The sequence below is a fragment of the Harmonia axyridis genome, chromosome 7 (assembly GCF_914767665.1).
Source record: "Harmonia axyridis chromosome 7, icHarAxyr1.1, whole genome shotgun sequence".
Taxonomy (NCBI): domain Eukaryota; kingdom Metazoa; phylum Arthropoda; class Insecta; order Coleoptera; family Coccinellidae; genus Harmonia; species Harmonia axyridis.
In genome coordinates, this window is record NC_059507.1 from 34,249,143 (window position 1) to 34,268,461 (window position 19,319).

Below are 19,319 nucleotides of genomic sequence, written 5' to 3' on the forward strand. Positions count from 1 at the left end.
TTTTGAATTTTTAATTACATATTGGTTATTAAAAATGTAAAATCTGAAGAAGAATAGAATAACAGTCATTTTATTTTCGATTTAAAATGAATTTCCTTCAAATAAAGACCAAATCAATCCAATAAAAACTTTTTAGACACATATCAAAGTGTAGGTAGCTAACTTTATAGGGTAAATGCACTGGTTCTCGACCAGTTAACAGAATCATCGATTTCGAGCACGATTTTTTCACACATGAACTTATCAAATTTTAATGGTGTTGGTGTTCATCGATTCTTTGGCGAGTTTTAAATGATTTGTCATATAATTTTAAGCTTTCTTTCCGCATTTAACCTTTGAAATGTGAAATTATATAGAAAATCTCAATAACCTTCGGTTCTCGACCACGCCGCAGAGTTCTCGACCATTTTTGTGTTAGTTTTCGACCACTAATAATAGTGGCCGCTCCACTTAAAGATTTTATAAAAATCTTAAGAGCGAGATGAGTGATTAGTACTTACTTTCGTACCGTACCATCGACATCATTACCTATCACTCAGATGGGTTTCAGATGAGGTAATCAAGTAAGAAACACTCGGAACGTAAAAAAAAAAATTGCAAAAGTTTCCACTTTCTATAAATATTTTAAAATAGCAACTCATACAACATTATTTGGTTATTTTGCTCTTTAAATCTATTTAGAAACTAATGAGTAAATAAAAAATAAAACACCGACCACCAGTGGTCGGGAATTGAGTACAATCAAATTGGTTCTCGACCGCGAATAAATAAAGGGTAGAAATAAGTGTTTCAATGTTAATTCGGTGGTCGCAAACTAATATTCAGAAAGTAGATATATAAATGATTCAGGGTATCGAAAAAAAAACGAAAATGATCCAACAGAAATATATCAGTTGAAATAAACAATTATTGAAGTAACATATTGGTTCTGGACCACTTTGGTCGAGAAATAAAAGATACAAATTTTCCAATACCAGTTCGCGACCGCCGAATATTGAACAAAAAAAAATGAACATTTACTTGCTTCTTGATTGAAATACCCTCAAAAATATATCTTATAGTTGATATGGAACAAAATATACACACATAATTCATTTAAAATAAGAAATAATTACTATTTTCTGGTCATATATCACAAAGCACTTTTCTAAGAGAGGACGAGAAAGAACCCTTTTCTATGAGAGACGATTATAAACTAATTTTTATCGCGAAAACTTTGACCTATACCACTACTATGCAAACTATCTTGGAAGGGTAGAATGGTCAAGAACACATACCGCGAAAATATTTTGCACTACATGATATATTTTTATTATTATTTCATCTCAAATCACGGAATGGTCGAGAACCAGTGCCGGTCGGCTAACCAGTGCATTTACCCTACGTATTTTATGTACTAAAAAAGTGGCTTTTCAGCAAAAGTCCTGTTCTCAAGATGGAAAAAAGAATTGAAAAAATACTGCGAAACCACCAGTCTCCACGGATTTCACTACATAACAGATCTTCGCTCAAATTTAATCCAATCAATGCTTTGGGTCATGTTGTGTATTGCTGCAACTGCTTTCACTGTATTCCTCATTTCGATGCAGTGGGAAAGGTATCAAACACACAGGATAAGCACATCGATCGGAAGCATTATGTTCCCTCTAGAGAATGTCCCTTTTCCAGGGGTAACACTCTGTAGTTCCAATATTGTTTTCGGGGTTCAGTATAAAAAATTCGAGAATATGTTGTAAGTTGAAATTTTTAAAGGGTGGGGTTATATGTTGTGTTTTGGTAAATCATTTTCCGTAGGTTGAGGGATGGTCTTTCCAAGGATCAGATATTGGATTATTTCGAAAATTTATCAAGTCTGGTTCTTTACGATGAGCTTTCATCAAATGCTGATTGGAAGACTTATGGAAGAATTATTCAGGCCTTAGATTTGAGCGACTATAACACTGAACAAGTCATGAATGAGGTAAATTTGGTTGCATAGGTTGGTAAATTCATGAGCCAAAATAATCTAAAATGTTTCCACTACAACTTTAGTATAGGGTGATTTTTTTCGAGGTATATAACTTTAAGTTGGCATTACTGTTCAAGATGGCGACCGATTTTCCAGCTGTTAAGTGATTTATTCTCAGTTTAGTTTGGCAATTCCTCATGAATAGACTCACGCCTGAACAACGCTTGCAAATAGTGCAATTTTATTTCGAAAATAATGGTTCTGTGCGGAATACGTATCGCGCACTACGTCCATTAGCGATGAAGCGCACTTCTAGTTGAATGGCTACTTCAAACAAACAAAACTGCCGCATTTGGAGTGAAGCTAATCCTCAAGTGTATGTCGAAACACCGTTACATTCAGAAAAACTTACTGTTTGGTGCGCTTTATGGGCTGGTGGAATCATTGGTCCGTACTTCTTCAAAAACGATGATGGCCAGAACGTTACAGTCAATGGTGATCGGTATAGAGTCATGAATACTAACTTTTTCATTCCTGAATTGAACAACCATGATGTCCAGGAGCTGTGGTTCCAACAAGACGGCGCAACATGTCACACAGCTCGGGCCACAATCGATTTATTGAAAGACACGTTTGGTGACCGCCTTATTTCACGTTTTGGACCTGTGAATTGGCCTCCAAGATCTTGTGATTTAACACCGCTAGATTACTTTCTGTGGGGCTATGTAAATTCATTGTCAATGCGCATAAGCCGCAAACCCTTGACCATTTGGAAGACCACATTCGCCGTGTTATTGCCGATATACGGCCACAAATGTTGGAAAAAGTCATCGAAAATTGGACGTCCAGATTGGACTACATCCGAGCCTGCCGTGGCGGTCATATGCCAGAAATCATATTTAGAATGTAATGCCACAAGATTATCTTGCGGATAAATAAAATTCATGTCAATCGAATAATCCATCGTTGTTTTATTGCAATTTAAAGTTCTACAGCTCTAAAAAAACACCCTTTACTTATTCATTCAATGTCTTCTCTAACTTTTCTACCTTTCTGTCTTTCTCTACCTTTTCTATGAAAAGATTAGTCTTCGCTTTCGAAATAGGGTTATTCAACTTCGGCAATCATCACTTCTTCATTTCTTTCCTTGGAACACCTTTTAACGTTGTTGTCGATGGAGCTTGTAACACTTATTGAGCCTTTGCTTTGCTTGTACAGTATTTTTCAACAAAAACAATGTTTTGTTAAAACAAGTAACTCGTCTTTATCCATTTTCCAAACAACAACCAAATATTTTTTTCTACATTGATCTCTTTTTCGATGAATTTACTTTTCCAAACTTCTCATAATACTCGGATAATAATCTTTATTGTTTTGATATTATTCTTTATTTATCACCTTCTGCCATGAATTTCAAGCACAACACCTGAATTTTTTGTTGGACTTCTGAGTATATTGCTCAGTTGGAAGGTTATATACATTTTCACCACTCCAATTTTCCATTCGGGATACATATTTTTTGGCAGATTCGTTATTTTTGTCCGTTAATTCTTAAAATCACATTATAACACATTTTTGAAGAAAAAAAATTTTAAAAATGAAAAATCAAAGCGACATTTTTCTGTGGAGTATTGTATTTTTTAGGTGGCCGAGCCATGTGAAATGCTCATAACGAACTGTTTTTGGAAGAGTCAACGCAAAAACTGCACGCATATCTTCAATAAAACCAAAACACAATCCGGTTTCTGTTGTAGTTTGGATTTAAAGTGAGTTAGAAAAACAATGTGCAGTTGCTATATGGCAATTTTTTAGGAACGACTCAATTTCAGGTGTAGGCCCTAAGTTTGGCTTACAGATAGACGTCGATGTGGTGGAAGAAGAGTATATTTCCGCCATCAAGCCATATTATGGACTCGACGTAAGATTGGATAGCTTTCTTATTGATATAAAGAGGATAATAAACATTGTTTTTCTTCATTCATGCAAAAAGCAAAACTTTATTGAACTATATTTAGTGGAAAAAGGAGTTTTTTATTGCACTAGTGCAATAAAGTTTTTATTGCACTCATCTGTCATTCTACTTCAACGTGCTGTCACCAATTGTTCATTCACTTTCAACATTGAGGGTAAAAATAAAGTTTGGGTTAAATTGTTCGTAACGTATTAGTTCCTGTTTCAATGCAAATCGATATTAATAATAAAGTATTCAAGTTGCGCTTTTCATTTTCCTACACCTAGTGCCGCACCTCAATAAATCATTTTTTGCTTTTTGCATGAACGTAGAAAAAAATGTTGTATGCAACTCGTGCAAAAATTGTTTATTGCACTCGACGTGTTGTTGACAATTTCACATCGAGTGCAATAAACATTCACTTTTTGCACTTGTTGCATAAATAACTATTTTCTTAGGTAACTTTGCACCAACAAAACGTTTACCCTGAAACAAAGTATTTGGGTACTCCAGTAGCAATGGGTGTAGACGTTCAATTGTCAGTTGTACCAGAAGTAATACAGGCTACTGATGAATTGAAGAGAATGGATATTAAACTTCGTAATTGTCTGTTTCAAGATGAGGTTGGTGGAATGTATTTTTTAATTTTTTTCGATGAAATCTTTGGAATCGTTCGAGGCAAAAAAATTAATTCTACTCAAATTCTTATTTCACGTTTTGGAATATGAAGAATCCAAAAATCGAACACAAAAAAATCTATTTGTCCACCGTACAGAGCTTTTCTCGGAAGATGTTTCATTTTGTTATTTAAAAGTATATTTCAAGAGAAATCAATGTAGGTATGTTTATTTCATTGTGAAGAGGAAGGTGTATTGTTCCAGTTTTAATAATGTAATTTATACTTTTCAAAAATTAAAAGAATACAGCTTCAAAAGTGACAGCTGCTTTGATAGCGTGATATTCAAAATGAATCCTCTTATTGGAAAACTCTTTATATTTATAATACCTTACTTTCGTGTGAAATTTTGTACGAAAATTAATTGCCATAACGCATTGATCCTTCTAGCTCAAGAATACGGTTCGTGAATTTTTAGAGCAAATTAAGGGTGTTTTTTTTTTCCAACATTTGTGGCCGTATATCGGCAATAACACGGCGAATGAAGCCTTCCAAATGGTCAAGGGTTTGTGGCTTATCCGCATAGACCAATGACTTTACATAGCCCCACAGAAAGTAGTCTAGCGGTGTTAAATCACAAGATCTTGGAGGCCAATTCAGAAGTCCAAAACGTGAAATTAGGCGGTCACTAAACGTGTCTTTCAATAAATCGATTGTGGCACGAGCTGTGTGACATGTTGCGCCGTCTTGTTGGAACCACAGCTCCTGGACATCATGGTTGTTCAATTCAGGAATGAAAAAGTTAGTAATCATGGCTCTATACCAATCACCATTGACTGTAACGTTCTGGCCATCATCGTTTCTGAAGAAGTACGAACCCAATAATTCCACCAGCCCATAAAGCGCACCGAACAGTCAGTTTTTCTGGATGTAACGGTGTTTCGACATACACTTGAGGATTAGCTTCATTCCAAATGCGGCAGTTTTGTTTGTTGACGTAGCCATTCAACCAGAAGTGCGCTTCATCGCTAAACAAAATAAAATGGACGTAGTGCGCGATACGTATTCCGCACAGAACCATTATTTTCGATATGAAATTGCACTATTTGCAAGCGGCGTTCAGGCGTGAGTATATTCATGATGAATTGCCAAACCAAACTGAGAATAAATCACTTGACAGCTGTTGAACCGGTCGCCATCTCGAACAGTAATGCCAACTTAAAGTTATATACCTCGAAAAAAAAAACACCCGTTAGTTGAGGAAACAAAATAAAAAAAAATTCTCGAAAACTCAGCAACACATAATCATTAAATTTAATGCATAAAAGGGTGAGTCAATCTAGCGCTCGATCGGTCAATAACTCTTGTAAATTTCGGTCTAGGTGAATGAATCAAATTATCAACCGATCGACCACTATTGAACCACCCTGTATGTTAGTACCATGATTCGATATGTTTTTCATGTTGTTGACTGCTTTTTTCATGGTTTGAGATATTCTACGAGTAAATAATGAATCACAACGTGAAATTTTCAGTATTTTTTACTCTGTCGTAATTGGACATGCTCAACAGATTTTCCTTTGAATTTTAGAGTACTTTGAGATGGGACTATCTTTATAGTTTTCCCGGTTGTAAAAGTCAATGCGAAGCTGACTCAATAAGGAAACATTGCAGATGTATACCTTATTATTATCCTGTGGAAGGTGAGAGCAAAATAACAATACTATACTATGTAAAAAAAAATACCAGGAACTTCCTATAACTTATAAGCAAAGTTGTGCCAATAGCTAAAAATTCTTTCGACTTTCCTTCAAAAGGATAAGTTCCAGGTATTTTATTGACATAATTTATTTGAAAAACAAACTCACTATTATTTCTAATCTAACAACGAAAAATGGCTTGAAATTTAACAGTCGGTAACAGGCCTGCCAATCTACAAAATAAGATGTAGATGTAGATTCAAGAGAGAATCTTGAATCTACAAGATTCAAGATTCTTGAATCTTGAATTCAAGAATCATTTTTCCAGAGTAGTGCGATTTTTTGTTTGTTTTCAGATAACGAGAGGATTTGCACTCTGCTGGACTTAAAATGCCTGAGAGGTAAATTTCGTTTTAACAATAGTTGAGCGGATTAGATTTTGACCCTATTTTCAGATGTTTTATACTCGAAAATGTCAGAAGAAAATTGCGAGTGTCTTCCTCCTTGTGAAAAGTACAACTATAAGTATAATGTCAACGCTAGGGAAGTAAAAACAATGTAAGAGACACATTTATCAGGTATTTCCTTTTAAGGAAAAACTGCCAATTGAATATATCAATTACTTACCCTGTTACGATTCACCACTGCTCCGTGAAATCTCTTCGAAGCAGCGGCGTGCGTCGTCCGTCAACTTTTCTCCTAATTAAGTATTTCAATTTTTTTAAGAATTGGTTACGACGATTCTATTCAAGGCAGTCGCATAACAATATATTTTGGGAATGATCAATGTGTTATGATTGAAAGATCTGCGAATCTGACTTGGGATGCACTGCTAGGTGAGGAACTTATGAATTCTTTTCCAATAGAAATTATACAATTTAAAATGGTTATAAGGTAAACTGTATATTATACTAACTGACAAAGAAACTGCAACATCCAGAAGGAGCTGTTTAAATTTTAAATATTTTTTGGTAAAACATAGATAGCATAGCAAGGAGTAAATGATAATACACTGCGCAGAAAAATTAACGCACATTATGCAAATTTCAAATTTATTTTACAACTGAAGGTGTTCTCAATGATAATTATTACTATCAGAATTATGCATGCATATGTTATCCACTTTCAACGTTTTTCTTCAATACAGATGTTTTTTCCCAGCAGGAATAAAAAAAGATGAGATTATCAGATTTTGAATGTATTGGCTCCATTCTGAAATCAGTTGTTCTCGATCAATTCTAGTGATCAATAGTTTTTCTTTCGTTTGATTTTCTACACTCGATCGCTATGCAACGCGAAACAAGCAATTTGACCCAAGAGGAATGTGCCCAAGCGGTAGTTTTGCGAGAAGAAGGGTGGACATACACAAGAATTGCAGAAAGGTTTGGAGTTTCCCATACAAGGGTGTCCAGAATGTTGCAGCGATTCAGGGAGACAGGTATGAATGTCCGAAGACCAGAACAGGGTAGACCACGGGTAACAACTGCCATTCAAGAACGTTACTTGAGAGTTTCTTCGTTGAGACAACGGTTTGCAACCGCTCGCCTCCTTCAAAATCAGCTTGAGCAAACTCATGGGGTGCAAATTAGCACTCAGACAATAAAAAATCGCCTCAGAGAATATGATTTAAGGCCTCGTGTCGCGGCAAGAGGCCCAGCTCTTACCCCAGCCCATCGAAGGGCGCGTTTGGATTTTGCGAGAGAGCATATCCATTGGGAAGAGGTTGATTGGAAAAGAGTGCACTGAGCATATCTTTCATGTGGACGTCTGTATACAAGGGAACGTCGATCACAATAGTAGAGGCAGAATCTAGACTCATCTGTGAAGAGAACTCTTTCCCAATCAGCCCCTTCCCAATGGATATGCTCTCTCGCAAAATCATAATAAACTTATTAAAACGGCAAAGCTGTGAGAGGTTGTGATTACGGTATATCTTTAGGAAACCTAATACAATTTTCAAATTTGTTCACAAAATATAACAAATTTCAAAAAATAATACACAGTGTTGCCATTATAATAATTTTGAATTGCATAATTCATAATTGGAATACCTTAAATCTTGAATGTAATTTGTTACTATTTTCTTTATTTCACTTATTTCAGCATCCATTGGAGGTGTTATAGGCCTATGTTTAGGAGGATCAGTACTCAGCATTATAGAATTTGTCTACTTTTTCTCTAAAGCTGTTTTATGCAAAAATCAAGAGCCAAAGGAGACTGGGAGGAAAAATAACTTAATTATGACATCTTGGAATCCGAAATTGTACACAACCGATTTCAAAATAAGACAAACATAATCAATTTTAATTAAATTATTACCAAATGAATACCTATGCAATTTATTGTATTCACGAAATGTTTCACACAATAAATAAAAGGAATTGAGATATTATCATAGACGTATTGGGATGTTAGGGATATGATACTCACGCGGAGTCATTTCTCATTTGATTTATCCATAATTCTCCAATTTGTCAATTCAATCCAAGCGTGTTTTGCCATTTTTACATTAATACAAAAATCTCTTGGATATTTTGGCTGTGTCCAGGGTGGGCAAATTTCGATGTTTTAGCACTACAACTTTTAAACCAGAGGAGATAGACAAAATCTGATACCCCATTCTCGGTCTCTTTTTCTGCGAAACTAACAAAGGTAGTATTCATTTTTGGCCACCTTCTTTTGTTTTCAAGTTATAAGCGAAAATTGGAAAAATGGCGATATCGAAAAACATTTATATCTCCGCTAATACTGATGATAGAGCTCTGAAATATTATACAGGCACTTTTTTACGTAGAAAAAGTTAGGAGATATGAAATTTTCATTCGGATTAAAGACTCCGAATTCGAATACCGCCGCTGGCTATTCGTTAATAGTAATTTACGTAACAAGTCCGGAAAATAGGGTTTTTTTGGACGAATAGACAAAATTCCAGGACGAGCGTAAGCGAGTCCTGGAAGTCTGTGAGTCCAAAAAAAACATTTTCGGGCGTGTTGCGTACAATATTTTTTCGTCAACCATGTAAAATAACACTATCGCTGCTGATTTCCATATTTTATTGCGATTGCGATAAAAAAACATGCAAATTTTTGACAACTAATTTCATATGAACTGTCAGCCGTTATCTCGGTTGCTATGGATTCTATGATTCTTTTCCGGCCTAGTCCGGGAAGTACGTATATACTTTCCGGACTAGGCCGGGAAATGCTACTTTCTCAGAGAAAAAGTGTCTGGGAAGTGAGCACTTCCCGGACGGTTGCCGAAAATAGTAATTTACGTAACAAGTCCGGAAAATAGGGTTTTTTTGGACGAATAGACAAAATTCCAGGACGAGCGTAAGCGAGTCCTGGAAGTCTGTGAGTCCAAAAAAACCATTTTCGGGCGTGTTGCGTACAATATTTTTTCGACAACCATGTAAAATAACACTATCGCTGCTGCTTTCCATATTTTATAGCGATTGCGATCAAAAAACATGCAAATTTTTGACAACTAATTTCATATGAACTGTCAGCCGTTATCTCGGTTGCTATGGATTCTATGATTCTTTTCCGGCCTAGTCCGGGAAGTACGTACTTTCCGGACTAGGCCGGGAAATGTTACTTTCTCAGAGAAAAAGCGTCCGGGAAGTGAGCACTTCCCGGACGGTTGCCGAAAAAATTGTTTTACATTGATAATTTCATTTTTTTTTCTTTATATGTCGAGGTTTTTTGGATTGAAGGTGGAAATAATAAAATATAAAATTGAAAGGGTTTTTTAGTATTGGATAATTATATCGTCCAACAGGATTATGGTTTCACCCAGAAAATATATGCCCAACTAATTAAAATATTTCGCCAGTTCTGTATTTCCAACTAATTCGACAATTTCAAGCGCAACACCGCAACCGAAACTCAATCAATCATTCCGTTCAACTACACATAACAATGAATGAATACAGAAGAGCGCGGAAGTAGGATATTCACATTTCAACAAATGATTCGCAATGAATGCACAAAAAATAAAAGCGAATTCCTCTCTTCCTCAAATTCCCTTATCTCGAATAAAAAAATTTTCCCAATTCCGCGCCCGATGCCGCTCCATATAAATAACCTACAGCACGGTACGTTCACTTTTGACAACGTCGCACAAGCTAACGGACTCGGAGAGAGACAAGGAGCATAGAATACGCGAAAGTGAGACGCAGAGTCTGTCCTGTCCGCGCCACGATCGGGAGACGAAATTACTTTTGTCGAGAATCCAGTGAGTCGGGCACGGGTCGTGTCAGTGGGGTAAAGTGCGCGTACGGTCGTGTGCTTTAGCACGACGTTCATAACACACATCTGTCGAACGAAAGAAAAAACGAAATTACAATCGCTAGTCGTGGGTTTGGAGAGATGATAAATACAGATTACAACAGCGTAGAGTACGCAGACGGTTACATGGAACAAGAGGAGGAATGGGAACGGGAGGGCCTTTTGGACCCAGCCTGGGAGAAACAACAGAAAAAGGTAGGTCAACGGGAAAGGTCAAGACGTGACATCGACACCCGACCATCGAGTAGCATCCCCCGGCCCACTCGATCTTGTAAACAATTCCGACCTCTGTCAACCTAACCTGCAAAATTCCAGTTTCACATTCCGTTTTTTAAATGTTTCAATCACAGTTTTCGGCTGGAAGTTTTTCGGATTCAACCTATTTTTTTTTTGTGCAGATTCCGCGGTTATATTAATACTGCGTAACTTTATCTGCTGCGTACCTATTTTTGGGTTGCTCTCCTGGTATTTGTGATGTAATGCTTTACACTTGCAAAACGGTTTTGAATCGAATCCCAGTGATTCATACGAAATCTTTATCGTTTATGTAAATCTACCGTTTCATTCAAAATACGAGTCGATTTATTTATATTGGTTCGATTCGAAATGCAACTTGTGTTGGATTTGATAAGGAAGGGAAACGTCAAATAAATATTCTAACAAATGTTCGATTGATAGCTGACTAAATAGAAAAATTGTTGATATTGTGAATTCCGAATGAATCACATTGTCTGCCTTTGTATAACGTTTGAATTTGCTTTGTGTTAGTAGAGGTTGGACCTTTATTTGCAATAAAATGTCCTTGTGTTATCTTTCACCTCTAATTATTCGTATAAACATAAACTGTTGGATAAGGTTGCTTAAATTCGAGGTTTCTTTTAGGGATCAGGGCTAATTTGGACTTTTCTGGTTTGATTTTAATCAGGAATTATGAATATTTGCAACGTAGACTAAAACTGATTATTAATAAAGCTTAATTTTTTTGTTACATGTCAAATACCTGTTGAAATATTTTCACTTAATATCGATGAAAGATACTGATTTTCCTACTGAATCTGTTATCAACTTTTACGGAGTATAAAATATAAATATGAATTATAAAGTATTGATAAAACTTTTTCACCATAAAAACAATTCACATCAATTTTTGACTTTGTATGAATGTGTCCATTCATATTTATTTTCGAATTTGAGAAATCATTCTATTTTTCCCGAAAACAAGAACTGAAACTTAGCATTTCAGCTAATTGCAAAAATACGATTGCCCTTATTTATTTTACTGATATCATTAACAATTAGACTTATTGAGACTAGATTTCGTTGACGATAAAAAAATGTGAGTCTTTTTTTAATTTGCCTATTAGTGTAGTATATCATCAAATGACTAATCTCTAAAAAATGCTATACCTAATGATTACACTAAAAACAAAACAAAGTCAATTGAAATTCTCAAAACTACCTCACAATTAGAAAAGAAAATCACTTCAGTATCACCATGATTTAATTTTTTATAAATGATCAGAATTTTTTATTTTAATCCTTTGATTAGTTTCTATTGAAAACAAATCAGGAAGGCCTGCAATATACCTAGTTGTGTTCTCTTTAAATAAACATTTCTGAAAAATTATTCAACATGAAAAATGTCAATTCGTATAATTGTTATTATTATTAGCATATTTTTCGTTCACATTTCCCTTTTTTCTCTAAAATGTCTCGAATTTCATCAAATACACGATATATAGGTTTGTTCCATTTAAAAAATCTGTTTAACGATGAAATTTCGTATACATCAGCGGGAAGTCAACAATTTTTGTTGTCAGGGGAGACCAGAGCCGTTCCACTGGCCTACTTTTTTATATTTGGAACGAAAAAAAAACAAATTTTCGGGCCTGCTTTCGAAATCTCATCGCAAATATTCATATATAAATTTGATGTTAAAGCCAAAGCTAAGAGTGTATATTTAACTTCGAACTAGTTCAAGCGTCTATTATTCGGCAAAAGTCGACGCCGATCGCCTCTCCCGTTGGACGGACAGCGTCGTTGCGTGGGCGTTAGGAAGACGAAGCAGGCTTCTCGAGGAGTCGTATTACAAGCGACGTTACCAAAAATGGATTCGGCACATAAAAATTGCAGGTCCATCCTGCGGGCCCCCAAAATTCAGAAGCATCTTTCGCTTGGTAAAATTTTAGGGTTAGGTTAGGTTATGTTAGGTTAAGTCAGGTGCAACCCCCCATATCTTACTTACGTAGCTGCGACTCCAAGGATAGGGTAGTATTATACAGATTTCCTGGTGTGGATTTATTTCTCGCAAAAAAATATTGTAATATTAATATTAATAAAGGACCCCGCACGGTTTCTATGGAAAATGGGTCCCAGTCGAATTGGCTGAAAATTTAGTATAATGTAGTTTATGAAGTCCTGATCAAATGTCTCCATGGGCACAACAAGATCTAATGTACAGTTTTTGAGATACAGGGTGTCAAACATGCAGAGAGAGGGTTGTTACTTACCTTTAGAAAATCAATCATGTGGCGATTTTTTTGTTACAAAAAGTTGAAGATAATAATTACAATCTCAATATTGTCGACACGAGTTGTAATAAGAAGTTATAAGACTCCGTATACAGGGTTATTAATAAATACATAATTTTTATGTAATTCTTTAAACAAACTCAGTCAAACGCAAAAGCTCGTAGACTTGCAGAATAAGTAAAAAACATTTGATTTTAATATTGGGTGATCTGAGGTTACTATTATACGGGGTCTTCCACTTTTTAGTTGCAGTAATTTAATTTTTTTCAGGAACATATAGAAAAATTAAACATGAAAGTAGAAAACTAAATATAATATGATCAATATTCTGTGGCTCTTGTATAAGATGCAACAAATAGACAAGAGCCACAGAATATTGATCATATTATATTTAGTTTTCTACTTTCATGTTTAATTTTTCTATATGTTCCTGAAAAAAATTAAATTACTACAACTAAAAAGTGGAAGACCCCGTATAATAGTAACCTCAGATCACCCAATATTAAAATAAAATGTTTTTTACTTATTCTGCAAGTCTAGGAGCTTTTGCATTTGACTGAGTTTGTTTAAAGAATTACATAAAAATTATGTAATTATTGATAACCCTGTATACGGAGTCTTATAACTTCTTATTACAACTCGTGTCGACAATATTGAGATTGTAATTATTATCTTCAACTTTTTGTAACAAAAAAATCGCCACATTATTGATTTTCTAAAGGTAAGTAACAACCCTCTCTCTGCATGTTTGACAACCTGTATCTTAAAAACCGTACATTAGATCTTGTTGTGCCCATGGAGACATTTGATCAGAACTTCATAAACTACATTATACTAAATTTTCAGCCAATTCGACTGGGACCCATTTTCCATAGAAACCGTGCGGGGTCCTTTAATCACTAGAAAACAATACACATTTCCGATTTCTTATACCCAACACTCTATGGCACATATGGCTGATCTTCGACATAGAAGATTCATCACTGCCATAGAAGTAATAAATATTAATATGTTAATGCCAAACCGGAAAAGTTTTTTCCACTTATAAACGAATCGCCCATGGAAATCGAAAACAAAATCAGATCTCTTTGGAAAGGGGCTGTCTCAAGTCCATCTGCAATAGCATTATTTAATTTAAGGTCTGTGGCATTTCCTTGTTACAATTACATACTATTAAAGTGGAGTAGGTACTTGTGCCACTTGAAATGTTATAATTGGTTATTTAAATTCGTGTGATTGATGCTGATTTATTTACTCATTTCATCACCTTAATAATTCTATTTATTTCAATGTGATGATCGATCATCAAGTATTTGTACGATATCACTTTGGAAGACATAATAATTTAAGATACTTTTCATGTAGAATAAATAACCAGAATTTTATTTGTATCATCGGTTTTTATTTGAAAACGTTGAAATTCGTTGGAATATTTAATTTTGAGAACTTTTCTAGTTAAACTAATTATTTTTGATGACCATAGCGTTCGAAGGAATTTGTTATACATTTCTGTGGCCATGCGGCCATGGTTCCAATTTTGAAAGTTATAGTACAACTGTGATGTTAAAATTTTTCATATACTAAATGGATTCTTTGAATTTTATTTCTGTCTTATTATGATATGGCTCTTCCATTCACTAAGCTACACTATTTAAATTTATCAACCAGTTTTTTCTGTTCTCTTCATCAGTTTAGACACCACAGTTAAAATGATCCATAAGAGTTATTTGATAAGAATTTTACAAGCAGGTTGGTATCCAGTGTCCATCAGTAATGCAACAATTTTTGAAGAGCCTTTGGTGAAAAGGAATATGCATATTTTAATGATGTTCATTGGGATCTTTTATGGGCGACTCTTAAATGAATAGATATCTCTTCATTGGATTTCCTTGAAATGAGATAGCATTTCATTATATTTTTACGTTATATAATCTGAATTTCAATTTATGAAATCATGACTGTATGCGTCCCTTCGTAATAATCGTAATTTCGAAAATTCAGGATCTTTCGGATACAAAAACGATGAAAATAATTTAAACTGGTTATTTCTATGATGAACCATAGCAATTTTTAGTGATATTTTTGTAACCAGAAATAAAGCCGCGACTAGACGTCCAAGGCCTACTTCGATGTCAATAATTCCTGAATGGACTGTACATATTCTAATCGAAATTGATGTTGAAACATTATGCATTTCAACCTACTATCGATGCAAGCATCAATTTTCTCTGTTTTGCTGAACTATATAAACAAGTCGAAGAGTTCAGATGACTTTTACAATCTGAAATTATATATGATTTTGAAACACTTGCATACATATTCATTGTATTCCAGTGGGTAGTACATTGATGAATGTCTCTGGATAATTGAATAATTTAAAACAAATATACGTCGTGATTGTCTTAGGTGGTAAAGTTGGTTTTAATTCATTGAAATATCTGTGAAGTTGGACCATAGATGGACACGATCATAGATTGAATGAAAATATTCATGTGTCATACAAAGTTTGGGAAATTCCGAGCTCAAAATTTAGAACAGATAGGTATGTGATTCAATTGAATATTATGTACAAATTGCACCTTTTTTGAACTCCAAAGAAAGTCCCTCGTACTCGAATCCCGCAGTGACCTCCTTTACTTTCGTTCTTTGTCGTTTTTCGTGATTTAAATGGAACCGACTGCCGGATTAGGCCAGCAGCAGCAGATGATGAGAGAGTCGTAAAACAAATCACCGCCCGAAAAAATGAGGATTTATTACTAACGGGAAATCTCTCCACTTTCATCATGGGAGTTTATAGCTCTGATTCGACACAACGAATCAATTCGGGATTTGTGTTTCGTTCGTGCGATGCTACCAAAATTTCATTTGAAAATTATAACTTTGACCTTTTTTTTTTTAGGGCAGACCAACCTTTCTTGTTCAATGGACTAATTTTCATTTTTTTGTTAAGCATTAATTCTAAAAATTTAAGTAAAATGAAACAAAAACGTGGAAGAATCATTGAAATATCTCTAGAAATGAAAAAGTTATGGGACTTTGAAGTTGCGCTCGGAAGAATAGCAGCGTCTAGTGTGTGACGTCAAGACACTTACACGAGGCGACGAATTCATTGGTGTACAATCACTTGTGCCGTTCGTGTCGTGTTTTGTTCGTTACACGATGGCTGAAATGAAAAAAAATCCTACAAATATTGTATTGTGCCTATGTGTGCAAGCACGACAATTAAAAACCCCAATAAATTGTTTTTCATGTACCAAATGACATGAATCAAAGGAAGAAGTGGTGCAAATTAATGAGGCGTGACTTAATTGGACCTAAAACTACTTCATATGTGTGTGTAGATCATTTTGATATAAGTACCTATCAGTACTAGCTGTCTATTTCTGATAATAAAAATACTAAGGTGTAAGTTGGTTTGAAATAAGTTATTGAGTAAAGATAACTTTGTCCTTTCACGAAGCCTGCTTCCATTATGGTGACATAAAAACAAAACTCGAGTTAAAACTACACTGTACAACTACAAACGGCGCGAGAGCCTTGGCGCGGCTGAGTATTCAAACGTAATTTATGGTGTAGCGATCACAGGCAAGTGGCGTGACGTCACAGACGAGTCGGAGACCAAAGACGTTCCGCTAAAATACGTAAATTTAAAAAATCTATTTCTCAGTCATTTATTGATGGATTTTCAAAATGTTTTCACTGATTTATCAGTTTTGCTCTATATTTTAATTCTATCGTATCAAATATAGTATTATCAACATCACTAAACTAGTCCATTGTAATACCATCTATTTCTATGACCGGCAGTCAAAACTATGTCCCTCAATCTGCAACTTGACAACGATAGTTCAAGTCCCATACATAACGTTGGAAACTCATGCTGATGTCCACTGTCAGATATTATCAGATTTCTTGAATTATCAGAATTTCGGGAAAACGATGATACAATTTGAAGTGGTTGATAATGGCAACACTGTATTATTTTTTGACATTTCTCATGTCATTTGAGTTCGGTAGGTAATGCCATTTAAACATGGAAAGATACACGTTTCAATATGTTGAAATAATTGAATTGTTTCATCAAAATCAGTAATTTAAGAATAATTGATGGACGACATTATTCAGTTAATCGACTCACTGTTCGTCGTATTGTAGACAAATTTGAGTTGTACCAAGTACGGATCAGTACTTGTACAGTATATCGTATACAGAAAATACACTTTCAAATGTGTCTACAATTCGAATGATAAACTGAGTAATGTCTATGAATTTTTCTTGAATTTCTCTCAGTATCTTTATACAAATGGACATTGATTCTGATAAAACAATTCAACAATTTCCAAATATTGTTGATGCGTGTATAACTATTAAATGGCCTAACCTACGAAACACAAATGACATAAGAAATGCCAACAAATAACACACAGTGTTGCCATATTACAACCATTTCATATTGTATTATTTCCATTGGAAACCTCTTTATACAGGGTGTTCCCAAATTTGTGGTACAAAGGCATAGATGCGAGATTCATGGGTTAATTTAAAAAAAAAGAAGTCCTATAAATAGGTGTCTGCAAATGCTTTTTTTTTTTTTGAGATACAGGATGTTTCTTGTACCTAGCCCTACTTTTTTGTGATGATCGAATCTTTATTAATTTTCACTACAGATTGGGTAAATAAGTATCGAAACTTAAAATTAATTAATTCATTACAGCTTACTAACTGGATTTTCATAATAATTTCCTGAGGATAACTCAGATATTTTTTTTCTCGAAATCGGTAGGAAACTACAAAAAACCAAAAAACTATTGGACTTAAGTTTATTTTTACATTTTTCTAAACTACCTGTTGTCCACCAAAAAAACTCTTCGAGGAAAGAAGCGGGCACTGTTCCAAGAAAAAAAAAATCATCCTGTTAATTTGCATTCAAAATTAGCATATCACACGATGAAAACTACAAATTGGAATATCTAAGCCAAATTTAAGTGGAATATGTTGTGAAAGGAAGGTGCTATGAAAAGAAAGTTAAAACAAAAACAAACTTTAACAGATTTTATCTCGAAAACAAAGCGTTTGCGGTCTTTTTTCTTAAAATGATCCGAACAATCTGTCATTTTCGTTAGTACCTCCATTTTAAGCACATCCTGTATACATATAGATGTGAATCACATGTTCAGTTCTAATTTACTTTTTGTTAGAATTATAAAATAAAGTAATTTTCAAATCCATTGAATAATTACTATTTGTTATTTGACTTTTTGTTGGGTTGAGATAATGCTTTAAACTTTTAAATTAGCAGTATTTTTTCCACTCTAAAAGCCAATTCGAATCATTAAAATCCAGAATTATGTGCGAGCATTATTGTTGAATCTCTGCTGAATCGCCGTTAGTTTATATAAATAGGTTCTTGGTTCTTTTTATACACGTTCAGCTGTTATCTATTCATTATGAATATTTAGAAATTCTCGTCTTTTAATCTTGATTCCAGTCATCGGGGCTTTTTAAAACCTATAAAATTAATCTAGACCATTTTCTTGATGCGACTTGTGAGAATTTACGATATTTACTTATTCGAGTTCGATTTCATTTTGTTATTTGATTAGAACGACAAAATTCAGGAAAAAAAACCTCAGTAAAAATTTAGTTTTAAATTTATTGTAATGATTGTGATATTAATTTGAAAATGTGCAATGATTGAAAAATTTGAGAAACGCGAAAGCGAGATTTGATGAAAGATTTTTCGAAATAGAAACGGAAATTGTTTTCTATACTGACGTAAAGTTTGAGCCGTTATCTGTCATTTTGTTTATTTGCAACAAAGATGCATAGAATACCTGGTGTGTTTACTGATTCGATTTTGTTTCAGACTTTTTGAGAGATCCACCTGTTGCTTTGGTGTTCAGCTTAACCAGAGTTCTGTAAGGTGTCGCCCTTCAAAATTTTTCGAATTCCCGCTATCTGTCAGGTGCCGTTTAAAAAGGAAATACTGATTTTAGACACTGCAAATATTCACAATAAATTACAATTCAGTTCATATCGAATTTTTACTCAAATGATTGGTCGAATTGAATATAATGACAGACCATAGAATATAAAATATTATTGTTCTATACTCAAAGTTCACGACAAGAGCGTAGAAATAGGGGGATACTGGGGGTTATTACACGGTGTTCCTAAATTGGAGATACAAATGAAAATGACAGATTTCCGGATCATTTCAAGAAAAAAGTCCTATAATATGAGTCCCCAAACATTTTGTTTTGAGATACATGTGTTAAAGTTTA

General features: G+C 34.5%; 2 protein-coding genes across 3 annotated transcripts in view; both read left to right on the forward strand.

Moving 5' to 3' along the window:
- The first annotated feature begins 3,108 nt into the window (after positions 1-3,108).
- LOC123684419 (pickpocket protein 11-like) lies at positions 3,109-8,604 on the forward strand. Its single transcript, XM_045623678.1, has 7 exons — positions 3,109-3,866; positions 4,358-4,522; positions 6,107-6,218; positions 6,572-6,616; positions 6,671-6,773; positions 6,942-7,051; positions 8,319-8,604. Exons 2-7 carry the CDS (start codon positions 4,418-4,420, stop codon positions 8,510-8,512), a joined length of 669 nt encoding a protein of 222 aa, XP_045479634.1. The 5' UTR covers positions 3,109-3,866; positions 4,358-4,417; the 3' UTR covers positions 8,513-8,604.
- A 1,809-nt stretch (positions 8,605-10,413) lies between these two features.
- LOC123684670 (alpha-actinin, sarcomeric) overlaps positions 10,414-19,319 on the forward strand; it is a 65,133-nt gene continuing 56,227 nt past the window's right edge. The window contains exon 1 of one of the 2 annotated variants that reach the window (XM_045624010.1): positions 10,414-10,699. In XM_045624010.1, coding sequence (XP_045479966.1) covers positions 10,586-10,699 — 114 coding nt within the window. In that variant the 5' untranslated portion in view covers positions 10,414-10,585. The remainder of the gene's footprint in view (positions 10,700-19,319) is intronic. The other variant, XM_045624009.1, reaches the window with a different exon arrangement.